This window comes from Urtica dioica, chromosome 11 (genome assembly GCF_054948205.1).
Source record: "Urtica dioica subsp. dioica isolate 48M chromosome 11, U.dioica_male_clone48M_v1_H2, whole genome shotgun sequence".
In the NCBI taxonomy this organism is placed as follows: Eukaryota; Viridiplantae; Streptophyta; class Magnoliopsida; order Rosales; family Urticaceae; genus Urtica; species Urtica dioica.
In genome coordinates this window covers 12,364,946-12,379,055 of record NC_142766.1, presented here as the reverse complement: position 1 = coordinate 12,379,055, position 14,110 = coordinate 12,364,946, and the positions used below count along the sequence as shown (strand labels likewise).

The 14,110-nt window shown below is 34.1% G+C and overlaps 2 protein-coding genes across 2 annotated transcripts; both read right to left on the bottom strand.

Annotated features, from left to right (window-relative positions):
* Positions 1-3,166: 3,166 nt before the first annotated feature.
* LOC149381296 (cyclin-dependent kinases regulatory subunit 1) lies at positions 3,167-4,927 on the bottom strand. The gene is made up of 4 exons (XM_089629741.1): positions 4,751-4,927; positions 4,482-4,642; positions 4,341-4,401; positions 3,167-3,698 (listed from the first exon to the last, which is right to left on the bottom strand). The coding sequence occupies exons 2-4, from the start codon at positions 4,532-4,534 to the stop codon at positions 3,567-3,569; spliced, it is 246 nt and encodes an 81-aa protein (XP_089485867.1). The 5' UTR covers positions 4,535-4,642; positions 4,751-4,927; the 3' UTR covers positions 3,167-3,566.
* A 1,308-nt stretch (positions 4,928-6,235) lies between these two features.
* On the bottom strand, positions 6,236-11,919 carry LOC149381295 (Acyl-CoA N-acyltransferase with RING/FYVE/PHD-type zinc finger domain-containing protein). The gene is made up of 18 exons (XM_089600718.1): positions 10,939-11,919; positions 10,749-10,835; positions 10,194-10,398; positions 9,968-10,082; positions 9,719-9,811; positions 9,532-9,613; positions 9,382-9,441; positions 9,214-9,266; positions 8,937-9,103; positions 8,615-8,825; positions 8,464-8,521; positions 8,297-8,353; positions 7,971-8,210; positions 7,816-7,880; positions 7,630-7,686; positions 7,443-7,536; positions 7,178-7,318; positions 6,236-7,086 (listed from the first exon to the last, which is right to left on the bottom strand). Exons 1-18 carry the CDS (start codon positions 11,371-11,373, stop codon positions 7,000-7,002), a joined length of 2,307 nt encoding a protein of 768 aa, XP_089456844.1. The 5' UTR covers positions 11,374-11,919; the 3' UTR covers positions 6,236-6,999.
* Between the last annotated feature and the right edge of the window lie 2,191 nt (positions 11,920-14,110).

Sequence of the window (14,110 nt, the reverse complement as noted above, 5' to 3'; positions counted from 1 at the left end):
TAATGCGTGTTTGCGCTCATTCTACTAAGACGATCGTTGGGAGATGATCATGTGGAAGATAGGGGATCTATGATATAAGGGGAGCTTAAATTGTAAATCTACAGAAAATTTGAGGAGACGCTAGTTTGAAAGAGAGTCTGCGTACTTGAGTCTTTATACCTTTAATTATATTAGCGTATTGTTTTTCACTATTGAGCTTACACTGCCCTCTAAATTAGGTGTTTGTCATTGAATTGGTGCCAATTTTTTATGTCTTTTATTAGTTTTCTACTTGTTGATTGCTTATTTTATGTCTTACATAATTAGTTAGTTGTTCAACTAAATATTCCACCTATTAATTGAATAACTATCTATAATTTTCACTGTTAACCAGAAGTGGGAATTCAAGCTCAAATATGAATTAGAAAAGTTCATTAAAATTCATCATACACTTATTACTAGTGACAATATATGAAAGGGAAAATATTACATTTATACCCTGTGTTTTAGTGAAATGTCGAGTTTAACCCTCGGTTTTCAAAAATGTCTAGTTCATACCCTCTGTTTAACTAAAATGACGAAATTATATCATCTGTTTAACTAAAATGACGAAATTATACCCTGAAATGAATAACAGCGTCACAAATCTCCCTTTCATTGATATTAACTCTTATATAAGAAAAACCAAATCAAATCTAAATCAGTGCCCTAACTTTCAAATTCTCAATTTTGAAATAAAAATAGCCTTAAATTGAAATTAAATAATAAAACTCATACCTCCTAATAAATGACTTCATTCCGTGTTCGAATTGTAACTCTAAATCATGGATTCTCTGTTCGAATATGCGATTTTGATGACTATCAACTATCGATGTTTACCCATTTGCATCTTTCTGTGTTCTTCACGATTAAGAGATTGTTGTTTATTTTTTAGTTTTTAAATAAATTACATATATGGCGCGAATGAATAAAGATAATTGGTGTTTATATATAAATATTATAGTCAACGTCAATGAAAAATCAATAAAAATAATATTTATGACACTGTTGTCTATTTCAGGGTATAATTTCGTCATTTTAGTTAAACAAATGGTATAATTTCGTCATTTTAGTTAAACAGAGGGTATGAATTCGACATTTTTGAAAACCGAGGGTTAAACTCGACATTTCACTAAAACACAGGGTATAAATGTGTTATTTTCCCTATATGAAATATGAAATATAGAAGAGCAAGAAACTACGACTTAATAAGACATACTTTGATAAGGTATATTATATATACTCCAATAAGAAACACGACATGATTTGTTTGTGTGGCTTGCATTGATTGAGTCTATTGACAATTTCATATAAATACAAGCTTCAAAACTTTTTTGTTTTATATAATTGAACTCTATATTTCCTTCAAGAAAGGCCTACTAGTAGTCACATGCCGAATAGAAACAAACGCAACTAAGTTTCAGTAGAAAATGATAGTGCCGGAAATTTACTTGATTAAGAATAATTCACTTTCTTGGGAGAAGCAATGGCTTGGCATTTTTATGCTGGATTTTGCTTCATTTTAATTCACAAGTCACAACAACTACTTTTTGTGTTGAATAAATATGAACCATACCTGTTTTTTTGTTTGTTTTTTGAGTCACAGCTCAAAAGGGGCTACACATTTGTGTGTTTCGTGCTTGTGTTTATGTGTGTGTGAGCTAGTGGGTGAGGAAATAACACACACACACAGTGGGAAACGTGCTCCACACGTAGTGAATAGGAGTTGACCCGTATTTATTTATTTTTTTTTTTCATGGAATACTTAGGTGCCAAACTGGTTATGTTTGCTAAATAATAAAGATTGTCTGACCTTCTTAGTTTTTGAAGGTATGGACAAGTAATTAAAATCATATATAATCAATGTCAAATATATAATGTGCAATTTGTCTGACATATTTGATGAAACCCATCTAGTCTACTTACACACACAGATATTATAACTATATTATATATATATATGTATGTATGTATAAAGTAGAGGAGACGACCCTCCTCTCACGAAACATTATTCAATGAACAGTGTTCCGTATTTAAAAAAAAAAAAAAAAAGATTGGACACTAAACACAAACAGTGTTCATTCGCACCGATTTTTTTTTTTTTATCAGAAAGATAAAAATATTTTCATAAAACTCTAAATACATTTGTTTTCAAACGTAAATATTTATGGACATATCTCTATATATTTCTTCTTTTAAACTAAAATATATTCATTATTCCACAGCAACGCGTGGGACATATATAGCTCATATAACTATATGACAAAGGATTCACAAAAGAATTCAATTAACTAAGGGATTAATAAAATGAGAAGAAAAACATTATTTACAACGATGTTCAAATACAAGTTAGAAGAACTCGGATTTATGTGTATTCTAACGGAATGCTCTATGCTATTTGTAAAAAAAAAAAAAAGGAAAAAAGAAAAGAAGAAGAAGTAAGTTAGAACTCGGATTTGTCGTCATTATTCAACTATCAATAATATTTAACTAAATAGTACTTTATCATTAATCTATGTTAATTAGCCAATTTCTTACCCTCCCTTTAAATATTTGCCCAAATTAACCCAGTTTTTACACATGTACGATTATACTGTACCTCTCTTCTTTCATTCGTTATTAGTGATTGACTTTATTTTTTCTTCTTTCACTACAAATCTATTCATTAACTCAAGACGTTCATTCGTGATATAACCTATTAGAAAGGCTTTCCATTCTTCACAAGGAATAAAAGGATAATTTATTTTAAATCCCCAGGCAAAAGTATAATAAGTTATTGATAATCCTAGCGTTGTTGCACGCTTTATGTCGGTCAAAGATCCATCAATTGTACGGCACTACCACAAGAAAGACTACGATGCTTAAATCCCATCCATAGATACAAGGTTTTTGCTAGCAGAGAGGGTGTCAAAATATCATTACGAGCTAGGCTTGATGGAAGTACAGAGAACATTTTTGTTAGTCTTGTCATTGCGTTATAAATTATTTGTGAGTTGTGACCATGCTCTATGAATGCATGGCTTGAAATCCCCTCCATGAATTGTAGAGGAGATTCAGGCACAAGTCTTGGACCTTAACAAATATGCGTCTGTGAATGATAGAATTATTTAAAAATTGCATCTAGTCTTACGCGCACAAAATTGAGTGATTCAGAGATCAATTAAACATGCCTCAAAATGCAGATAAAATTATGCTAGGTGAAAGGTTTGACATCAAATACTCGAGGACGAAACAGAGACTCCAGACTCCGAAACCAAACACACGCTTAGTTCTTCTCAGTCGACATAATCGATATTACTAGCAATCGTAGACAAGAAAAGAAAAGAAAACGTTTCAAGACTACATACAACATTGCAAAGTCTTACAATATAAGCTGATATTATCTCTCCAAGTTCTCCAGGAAGAGAACTGTATAAGAGAGCACAACAAAAGTCTCACAAACACCCAAACTTCTCTACTGGGTTTTAAGTATGTAGCGCAATCTGATTTTCACAAATCTAAATGTTAATGGATTCGATAAACCGACCATTTCGGGTGACAAGATAAACTTAAGCTTGGTTCTCTTGTTGCTGTTGGTAGTTCAGAGTCCTCCTAAAGAGCATGATGTGCGGTTCAGGGCGGTGAATGGCATAGTGAACCCACCCACGGCTCTGCTGCACCCCAATTGCACGCCATTCATTCTGAAGTAAAAAACAGAATACGATGAGAATGACTAAACAACACAAGAGAGTTACGACAGAAATCTAAGGAAATCCATAATGCAAACTTCTATATCGAATATCCAAATTTCTGATCGTGATATTAGTTAATTGAGAAAAGACAAATGTGCAAGAAACTTAAACTTAATGAATTCCAACAAACCGTATTAGACCATACACTTTCATGCCTGAAATCGAGCACATGTCCAAAATCGAACAGTGCATAACCATGGCTAAAATAAGATAAAACCCTAAGATCCTTGACAAAAAGATATCGAAACCAAAGCATCATTCCAGAAAGTAGAATGATAGGATAAACCCATTGATTACCACCACAATTTGATTTCGCAAAGCAGTGAATAAGAAGGCCAGTGTATGAAAATAAAAGCTACATAAAACAACGATCGCAACCAACATGTGTTTATTCAATAAAAACAGTGACTCGAACAGAAAACTGTAATCATCAATCAAAATTATTCAGCAAACCAAAATAAAAAATTAACCATAGACCACAAAAACAATTATAATGAACGTGTAATTAATAATATAGAACAAAATATGTAGAGCTCAAAACGAGGAATACTGATGGTCAGTCAACAAGTAAAAATCCTACAGCGAACTTACTTCAGAGAGAAGCCGATTTTTGGGGAGCGATTTCGCCACTTCCGGAGGAAGAACAACATGCCTGTATTCCCACAATCCAATAAGAAATAAAAATTACTAACTTAAACACTAAAAAAAAACGAAGAAGAAATGAAGAAGTACCTATATTCGAAATTGTCGTCGAAGTACTTCTCAGAGTACTGAATCTGACCCATGGCGTTCGATTATCGCTAGAAACTTACGGCGAAACACCAACTAGTCCTTAATCTTCGTCTTCTTCTTTATAGTGATGAAAGTTAGGGTTTCACAGTCTAGGGCTTGATCTGCGAAAAACCAGGCATCAAATTTTAAAATAATCAGATCAGATAGTACAAAAAAATCAAGAAAAAACAAGTACCTGTAGCTTTTTTTTTTTTTTTTTATCGAAGTACCTGTGGCTGAGAAGAGAAGAAAATCGTGATTGAAACGAAAATGAAAGGAAATTAGGGCTTTCGATTTTATTTTTGTATTTATATATGGAAGTGTGTGTACCGACTGATATTTTTGTGTGGGCTTTTAATAGTCGTTACAAATCAACTTGTTAGGGACGGGAATGTAAATTTCTCCCTCAACTGTCTACATATAAAATTTATTTATAAATTCTCGTTGTGCTTATTTTAATTTATTTGAATTTCAAATTTCGAAAACCTTCCCGCTCTGTGGTTGTGATTAATGTCTCGTAACGGAAACTTTTGTTCCTCAAGTTGTGTGTATATAAAGAGAAGGACTTTTAAGCGTATGATATTTGGTCCCATTTATTTGATAATTATCATTTAAAGTTCAAACTACACTATAATTGGTTAAAATAAATTGGTCGATTAAAATTACTCTTATTGTAAACAATGTACTGTTATTTTTACATAATTTGAAGTTATAAAATTATTAGAAAGATTAATGTAGTTTTCTTGTTTATTTTCGTAATATTTTAGTAACGGTGTGAGCTGCTATTAATTTTGAAGAGAGAAAACTTTAAAAAATCTTTCACAAGACCCGAAACTTGATCAAACTTGATAAAATTCGTGTTAGATGATGTTCTAGAGTGGTGAGAAATTATTTTTAAGAGTATGATATTAATAGGTGAAGAGGGGTTAAAAAAAAAAATTGAGAAAGACTAAGTGGGTAAGTGTCCAATTTGAGAGTCATTCCTAAAGGAAATAAACACAACATTTAAAAATTTAATAAAGGTCTACTTTTTTCTTTTAAAATTCGTATGTAGCTGAGTTTTTGTTAGCCACATATCAAAAATATGTATTTACCTGTCTCAAAATAATCGTTTCAGCAAGATATTCGCATTGATACCATAATTATTAAAATTAGAAGTATAGATCATGAGTTATGCATTTTTTTTATGAGGAAAAAAATAGTATTTATAAAAGCTTTGATTATTAATTTTAGCACACGTTGAGAATTGGATTTGTATTCAAATTTTTTGTATTCTATATGGCTTAATAAGTGATTTTGTTCTAGACAGAAAACGAATTTTTGATACTATATACTCATAATTTATTATTAAAAAAAAAATCTACTATAAGAAAAAGTCCAAAAGTAGAGCGATAGTTTCGTTTTCTATGCGTTGACAGAATGAAAATTTATATTCATAAAAGGTAAATGGTATAAACTTGGAATATATGTGCATTTTGACTTAATTAATGCCTTTGGACACAGTTTTAGATAAAAAAATTAAACCTAAAAATTTCAAATTGACCGCAATGATGTTTGACACAATTGACTATTAACTGCGGTTGACTACGGCCAAGTTTTTTTTTTTTTTTTTGAGGAAACGTGGTCGGTGCCACGGAATATCATAAAAGCCCTCACGTATGGCGGAGGAAAACCGTGTTTACAAGGATAAGAATGAAACAGAAACCAACGGTAAAGAAAACAAAATAAACTCGAACAAACAGGGCCCTAGGAGGCCGTGCGGGACCTCAACTCGCGATCATCGGCCCGAATGGACTACGCCCAAGTTAAGGGAATGGAATTTTGGTCAAAATGCACATATTTTCGATATTTATAACTAATACCTTTTATGAATAGAATTCCGTTTTCTATTACACATGTTTTCCAACATTACACAAATAGAGATGTCCTAATGAACTGACACTCCGCATTGGTCTAGTAAAAACCTTTCCAATGCAAGTTCCTACACGAAATTTTCGCATTCCACTAACATAAAGAAAGATGAAAAAATAAAAACATCTTCATGGACTCACGAAATTTTCGCATTCCGCTAGCAGAAAGAAAAATGAAAAATAAAAACATCTTCTTGGACTCATGGAGAGAATATCTTCTTGCAAGGATAGACCAAAAACAATGCAGAAAGAACAATATTCTCATTTCTATTCAATCTCTGTTCTAACACATGTATTGGATACAAAAATGTATATATCAATTCCTTCCTCCTACTTTCTATGTTCTCAACTAACTGAATTTAACTCCCAAAATTTTCTACTTCTATATTCCCAGATATGGAAACAATAAACCTAATCAAACAGCTCGCAAAATTGATTTACGCAAAACTGTTTGCATGAAACAACAAAGAAACGACCTTGTCTGTAAACATTTTAAAGACTATTGTGCTCTGCAAAATCATAGTAACAATTACTCCAAATTGAGTGAAAGCTAAGATAGAAGAACCATCCTATTCCTCAGTCATGGGGACTGACTTCCACTGCACCGTCGTTCCTTGAAATATCATCAATTGGTATTGCCTTTTGTACTCGTTTAACTGCAAATGATGATTCAAGTAAACATGAATCTTGAACTAACTTAGAGAGAGAGAGAGAGAGAGAGAGAGAGAGAGAGAGAGATTTACGTACCAGATTGATATCGATTTTGGTAAAGCCAAACTTGTTAGTCCATATTGATTCTGCCTCCATGGCAGACGGTAGCACAAGATTTCTTACATTCAAGAACGCAAGGAATCTCTGAAAGCAAGAGAACCAGGCTTTGAAGTAACCCTGAACAAAGGAAAATGAAAGAAGATGTGAATTACCAAACAATGTTGCCGATAAAATTAAAAACGAAAGGGAACAAACAATGTTGCCGATAAAATTAAAAACGAAAGGGAACAAACAATTTTACCTGCCCTTGGTATTTGGCATTTGTTGCTACCAATGGAAGCTCGGCCACTTCTGTACCATAAATTCGAAATATTCCAGCCAAAACAGTGCAACCACTGCAGTAAAAAAAAACGGTGTATTTAAATCAATAAACAGTTTTTACCAAAAATAACAATGGACAAGACAAACGAAGTCTGGCACTTTCTTACTTGACTGTCAGGACTGCACAGTACATCCGGCTGAAATCTTGGCCCATGAAGCTGTTCCTGTTAGGCGAGATGAGACAGTACCATAATCAACACTAAATTAATTTCCTTTTTTTATTTTATAATAAAAACTCATGTCGGTAAATAGCAAAACAGGAATAATTTAAACAGATTAATACACTTGCTCACCCGTATAGCATTTCCGGGATTAAGTCACGGCTTGTGGCAGGATCGGTAATAGGAGTGAAACGATCCTGTGAAGAAATACAAATGAGTAATCGTCATAAATACATAAATAGCTCTGAACACTCGATTATCATTACAGCCAATACATACAAACTTACATGAAAGATGGCAAGAGCCTCTGAAAGTAGCAGCTCGCTTTCTTCATCAGAAGCCACTTTCCAATTTATTATTCTCCATTTGACATCAAGCTCAGCGCCGGTGCCTTCGCTTTGCTCATTCTTGATTGACTTGAGAAGAGGCTCCGGAAGCTTCTCTGGTCCATTCACCGTCAATTCCTGCAAAGAGTGACTAATGTTCTGGCAATCGGAGCAACAGAACCACATCCCTTCTGGCACTTCCTGGTAATCACGACAATATTAAATTTATAAAATGCTTCGACGATTTGATCTGAAAAACATCAACATTTCTCACAACTGTATATTACCTTCAGATCTTCCAATCCGTATGTCTTCAAACAGCCAACATGAAACTCCTTCTCACACTGCGGCCAAATGTTATTTTTTTAAATACCGACACACATTTATATACAAACCATATGTTGAAAAATATAACAGTTAAGTAAGTTTTACCATATTTGTACAAAATTGCTACCTGATCGCAGAAAAGGACTGTGAGAGAATCGAATCCAGATTTGCTGAAATCATGACCTCTGTAATAAAATAAAAATAAAAAAATCTTGTTTATAAATTAAAAAATAAACTAGGGTTTTATCTAAAAATCAGAGAGACACAGAAGGACATACTTGCAAAGCGCGCATCCTCCAAAATCAAAATCCTCAGTATTCATTACTCGGATGCAACGGTTTGCAATCTGTTGCATAGGATCAACACCCTCGACTCTTCCAGATGCAACGGCATAGTAATTATAACCAACATACTTGTTTTTTTCGAACATATTCCGGCATAATTTGCAGTACCAAACATCACCGGGATTGTTAGGTACATTGAGACACCCTGCAACGGAGAAAGATTACGCTTCATTATATGAAACTCTGAAGGACTCGGCTACCATTTGGCATACGCAAATCCTTCATCGAAACCGAGGAAAACGTGAAGCTTACATACATGCATGAAAAACCCTTGGACATCCATTACAGCAAACAAAATCCCCTCCTCCTTGACAAACAAAGCAGAGATCATCTTTTTCAAAGGAATACAACTTTCGTTCCCTTGCCAGAGCTACTGACAAATCATGAAGAGACATCCCATTAGATGTGCAAATGTGTACGTAGCTGCCAAAAATAAAACCAAGTCAACATAAAAATGATCATCCAAGGCATGGTTCTAACTCCTAAAAGTTAAGTACTACTGACTTATAAAAAAATAAATAAAATAAACTCACGGTTTCCGACGAGTTGCCCAACCAGCGTGAGCCTCAAACTGAGAGGGGCTGATCTGATCATCGAAGGTAAAAAAAAAAAAAAAAAAAAAAAAAATAGAATTAATAACAAATAACAAAATTGTCAAGCATAAACGAAATTTTTGTAATTCCAGTAAAGTAGATGCGTACCTCAAAACTGCAGCAATCACAAAAAATTCCGAACCCTTTTTTGTAACCGGTCATATATTTCTGCAAATATCACGAGAGCATTAATTTCAAACACACAGAATCAGTTAATGAGATTCACTGACAGGAGCGCTAGTTACTCATGGCTGTAACCTTTCCGCGAACATAATATGCAAGTTGAGTTCCATCTGGTAAATTATCTTCCTCGAAAACCCGTTTGTGTAGCCGAGTATCCCTTAATGTCAGAGCAGCAAAAGACGTTAAAATTCAGGTCAGCTCGATAACAGAAGCCAAGTAACTCAATCAGTCACACAATAAAGATGAGAGAGAGAGAGAGTACTTTTTCGTTATTCGTCCTTGACTCTTGCTCTGTGACGAGTTAAACTTCGGCTCACTGTCTGAATGCTTGGGAGTAAAAAAAGATTTTGGGGACCTGAATTTTTTTCACATACACCCTTCAAAGTCATGACATTCGAAAATCAAATATTAAAACGAAAAATCTTCCTCAATATACCGAATTCAACAAAAAAAGCACGTTCACATTCAATTATATCAGGCGTAAAAATAAAAATTAAAAAAAAAAACGCACACATAGTTGCTATTGTGATCAGCAGTCTCAACCCTTTCAAATTGGGAGTCTTCCAAATCCACGCACGAATCACAAAGTAACGCTGACTTCGCAGAGCCATCTTCAGGACGAGACCCTGCATTTCAAGACACACAAATACACACACTCTATGTCTAAGCTTCTCTCCTGAGGTTACAAATACATCACTTACACAATAAGAGGTTTGAGATAAAGGCAAAAAACGTACGTTTGCAGTTGAAGCAAATAGAGGAAGCTTCAATGACAAAGACACCAATGACTGTTCGTAGCGTATGTTCAAGGTCAAGCAATGACGAGCTCTGACAGGCATTGATAACGTCGCGGAGGGTGTTCCCATTGTCCAAGTGTATATAATCTGGCGGCCGTTTATTGCCACTGCCAGCGTGTAGCTCAAACTCACCTGGTGTTACAACCTATCATCATCATCATCAACACAAAACACATCATTATCAAGCCTACTCATACAAATCTAAAGTGTATTAAACATATATGCATATATAATAAATGAATGATTTGATCCCCTCGACCTACATTACTTGGGGGAAGTGATACTTTCCTCTTGGAAGTAAAACCAAAGAATATACATTTATATTATTGTTTATAAACACACTTGTATTAAACTAATATCTATTATATTGTTGTTGGATATTCAGTTTCCCAATAGTGGGGTCAAGTGGGGACCTAGTTGATATATAGTATTCATATATAAATACATATATATATATATATATAGCAGCTCTTTGGTTGGTTGGTTGGCTCTTACATAGTTTCCTGAGCAAGTATCGCAGTGACAGAGAATCCCAGAGCCTGAGATGACTCCACGGAGAGGCTTGTAACCAGCTTCTCTGGCCTAACCATTCATCAACGCATTAGCACACAAGCACAACAAAGCGAATACAAGAACAACAACAAGAAGAAGAAAAAAAAGGCGGGAAAATTAGAAAATGAAATACCTTGGGACCTTTCATGTACCCCACATTGAGTCCCTCGAGAATCCCGGTTTCGATAAGGTCCTTCAGCCTCGAAGGAAACTTCTTTTCGCTTCTGCGATCATTAGCCCTCACCTTCGGAGCCACCGTCTCCGCTATCGGCGGATAGTATTCAAAACCCATTTTCTCCTCCAAGCCGTCCGATTTTCGTTCCACGCTGGGGAAAAGAAAACTTCCGGTCTCGGTGCTCTCGTCAGGCCGGTCAAACGCGTCGTGACTCGGGTCCTCCGAGTCGCTACTCGGCTCCGGCGCCGCCACCTTGCGCTTGGCCGAGCGGGTCCGGCCGAGAGTCCCGCAAATCTCGGCGTGAGACTTGAACGCGAACGCGAACTCGCGCTTCAGACCCACACGGACAGACGGTCGAGCCATGAAATCTTCCGATTCTGTACCGTTCTCCATGGAAATGAACCAGAAAAGACAGACTTAAAATATTCCGAAATTTTTATGTCAAGAAAATAATCAACAAAAATAAAAAAGAACTAATTTGTTAAGACATTTTTTTTTAGGGTTTAGGGTTTTCGAAGAGTGAAAAAAAAAAAAAAAAAAAAATCAATGGTTTGGTACTTTGGTTTAGAATTGGTTCATAGTTTTCTTGCGACAGAAGGAGAGGAAGAAGAAATGAAAATCACTTTCAGAGAGAGAGAGAGAGAAATATTTCGAATTGCCCAAATTACCCTCGTGATAGATGATTTCTTTTCCTTGTGGTTTCAACTTTTGGGAATTTGTAGGCTTAGAGTCCCTTTGCTTATGGCTTTTTTCCTCTTTGTGTTTTGGCCAGAGTTTGGTTTATGGCTTTATTTTAGGGTGTATTCACTCATAAAAAAGGCCTACTTGTGATGGTTTCTCGGAATTTTTGTTCGAACTGAACGTCCACCTTTATTCATACATGCGAAAAATGAGAATAAAAATTAACGTTCTCGTCTGAAAATATTGATGTGTTTGAGATTTTTTTCGCTAAGATTTGATGAGATTTCGTCTTTAAAATGTGCTTCTAATGAGATTGTTTCAATTGAAAATCTGAGTTGGAGATAAGAGCGTACTAAATGTTTACCATTAGAATATGCACACATGTTAGATGTGTGTACATCGTATCTAATACAAATGATTTTTTCAAGGAAGAGTTTCGAGAATATCGAAGTTTTATATTTATAATTTTCTTTGGCCTTTTGTAACATTCACAAAAAGAAAGTGTTATTTGGGCGACTGATATTGAAATTGAATAATATGTCTTTCTTTCAATTACAAAATATAGTTTATATCTACGAATTCGAACTTGCATAGTTAGCGTTGCGATAAAACCATACAATTTCCCGCTCATCACTTCGTTCGAATTATTTATCTTAGCAGCTATGGCACAACCTTTAAAATAATTCCTCACAGTTGAAAAAACAGAGACTATTGCTCTATATCTCAAATTATCGTGGACTTTGGAGGTAAAATTCTCTATAGACTTTTTAGAGTCAGATGCGAATACGATGGTCTTAACTTTAAAGAGACACTCTTTTTTCGAGTTTGGATCTTTGTATTGTGTATCTAGTTTATTGTCTATCTTTTAAAAAAAATTACAATTCTATCTTTTCAAGTGTTAGGTTGATACAAATCATGGGTTTGTTGATTGGACGAACCATAATTTGAAATATTTCACTCATTCCCTAGACGGTTAACTTATGTAGTTGGAGGAAATCCCTCTATCGATAGAGTATGTAATTTCAATTAAACATAATACACATATTCTATTTCTAAAAGAAACAAAACTCTACAATTTCCATTACAAAACCAATAATCCGAAAGAATAAAATACTTTTTGAAATAGTTTTGGACACGCTAAAGGCGCGTAGTTATAATACTATTCAGAATTTAAAATATTATTTTATACCTTTTTGAAAAATGCATTTAAGATCAGTACAAATTTATGGTGAATATCATAGGTACAATTTTTTACCAAAATTATTTTATGTATTTAAAATAAATTAAAGACGTTTATCATCACATTTATAAAATATGGAAAGAATATAATAGGAAAACTCTTTTTATAGAATGAACGGCATTACATTGAATTTTCCTCTAAAATTGAATTCGTAGAAAAGTGTGTGCTTGTAAAATACATGTACTTCTATGCACATATATTGAAAGAGAATATTAAGAGATTCGTAAGTACTTAACCGCTTCTCATGGGGCAATCCAAATTTGGATTACATTATATACATTGTCAAGGTACTTTTTTAGTACTTAAAAATACATTTTCCATTCATTAACTAATCGAGCTTTTTACAGCATTGTAAACATAGTCATGTTGTGGACCACATGTTTCCTTCCTTGTTTGTTGCTCATTCGTCAGTTGCGCCTCAGGAAGGGTGGTCGGAGATCTTTTTCTTGTCGGTGGTGGTCGACTGCGACACCCTAATAGGACCTTATGAAAATTTCACATTTTTTATCTATGATTTTTCAGGATAAAATGCCCTACTCATTGAAACAGACTTCTTGCAACTCGGAAAGAAAGACAGATTGATTCAACAAATCTCGCCCAAGTTTCACTCGATCAAATAGCAGATAGTCAGATTTATTGGGATTTGTTCGGAGGTTCAAATAAGAATGGGGAATATATTCAAATCCCATATCTTATGCACACTTGTTAGAAATATTTCCCACAATCAAAGCATTTTTCTTCCGATAGTCAATTAATAAAATACATATTCATTACTATCAATTATAAAATTGTTTTAAAGAATTATGTAATAACATTCGTTGCATCTTATGCAATAACTAGATTATATGTTTATATGTGAGTATATAGCATATAGTCATAGGTGGAATGCTTAAATCGATCATTGATAATCTACATCTCGATTACTAGATTTGAAATCACACATGTGAAATATGAGGTCTAGGTTCACTATGTGGGAGCATAGTTTGCAAAAGTTTGTAAAATACCAAGACAGACTTAGATAAGATGTATCGTTTAACCACTATGATGGTCATATGAAAATTGATTAGAATCTTGGTGTAGTCGTAAACTTCTAGGTCATATATTCTTAGACTCTTTGATTTATTTGCTCAAATTTAATTGAGAGTGAAATTCTTGTTTTCTGAAAGCTTAAGGTATTATCAATGCGGAATCAAACTTATAGATACGGAA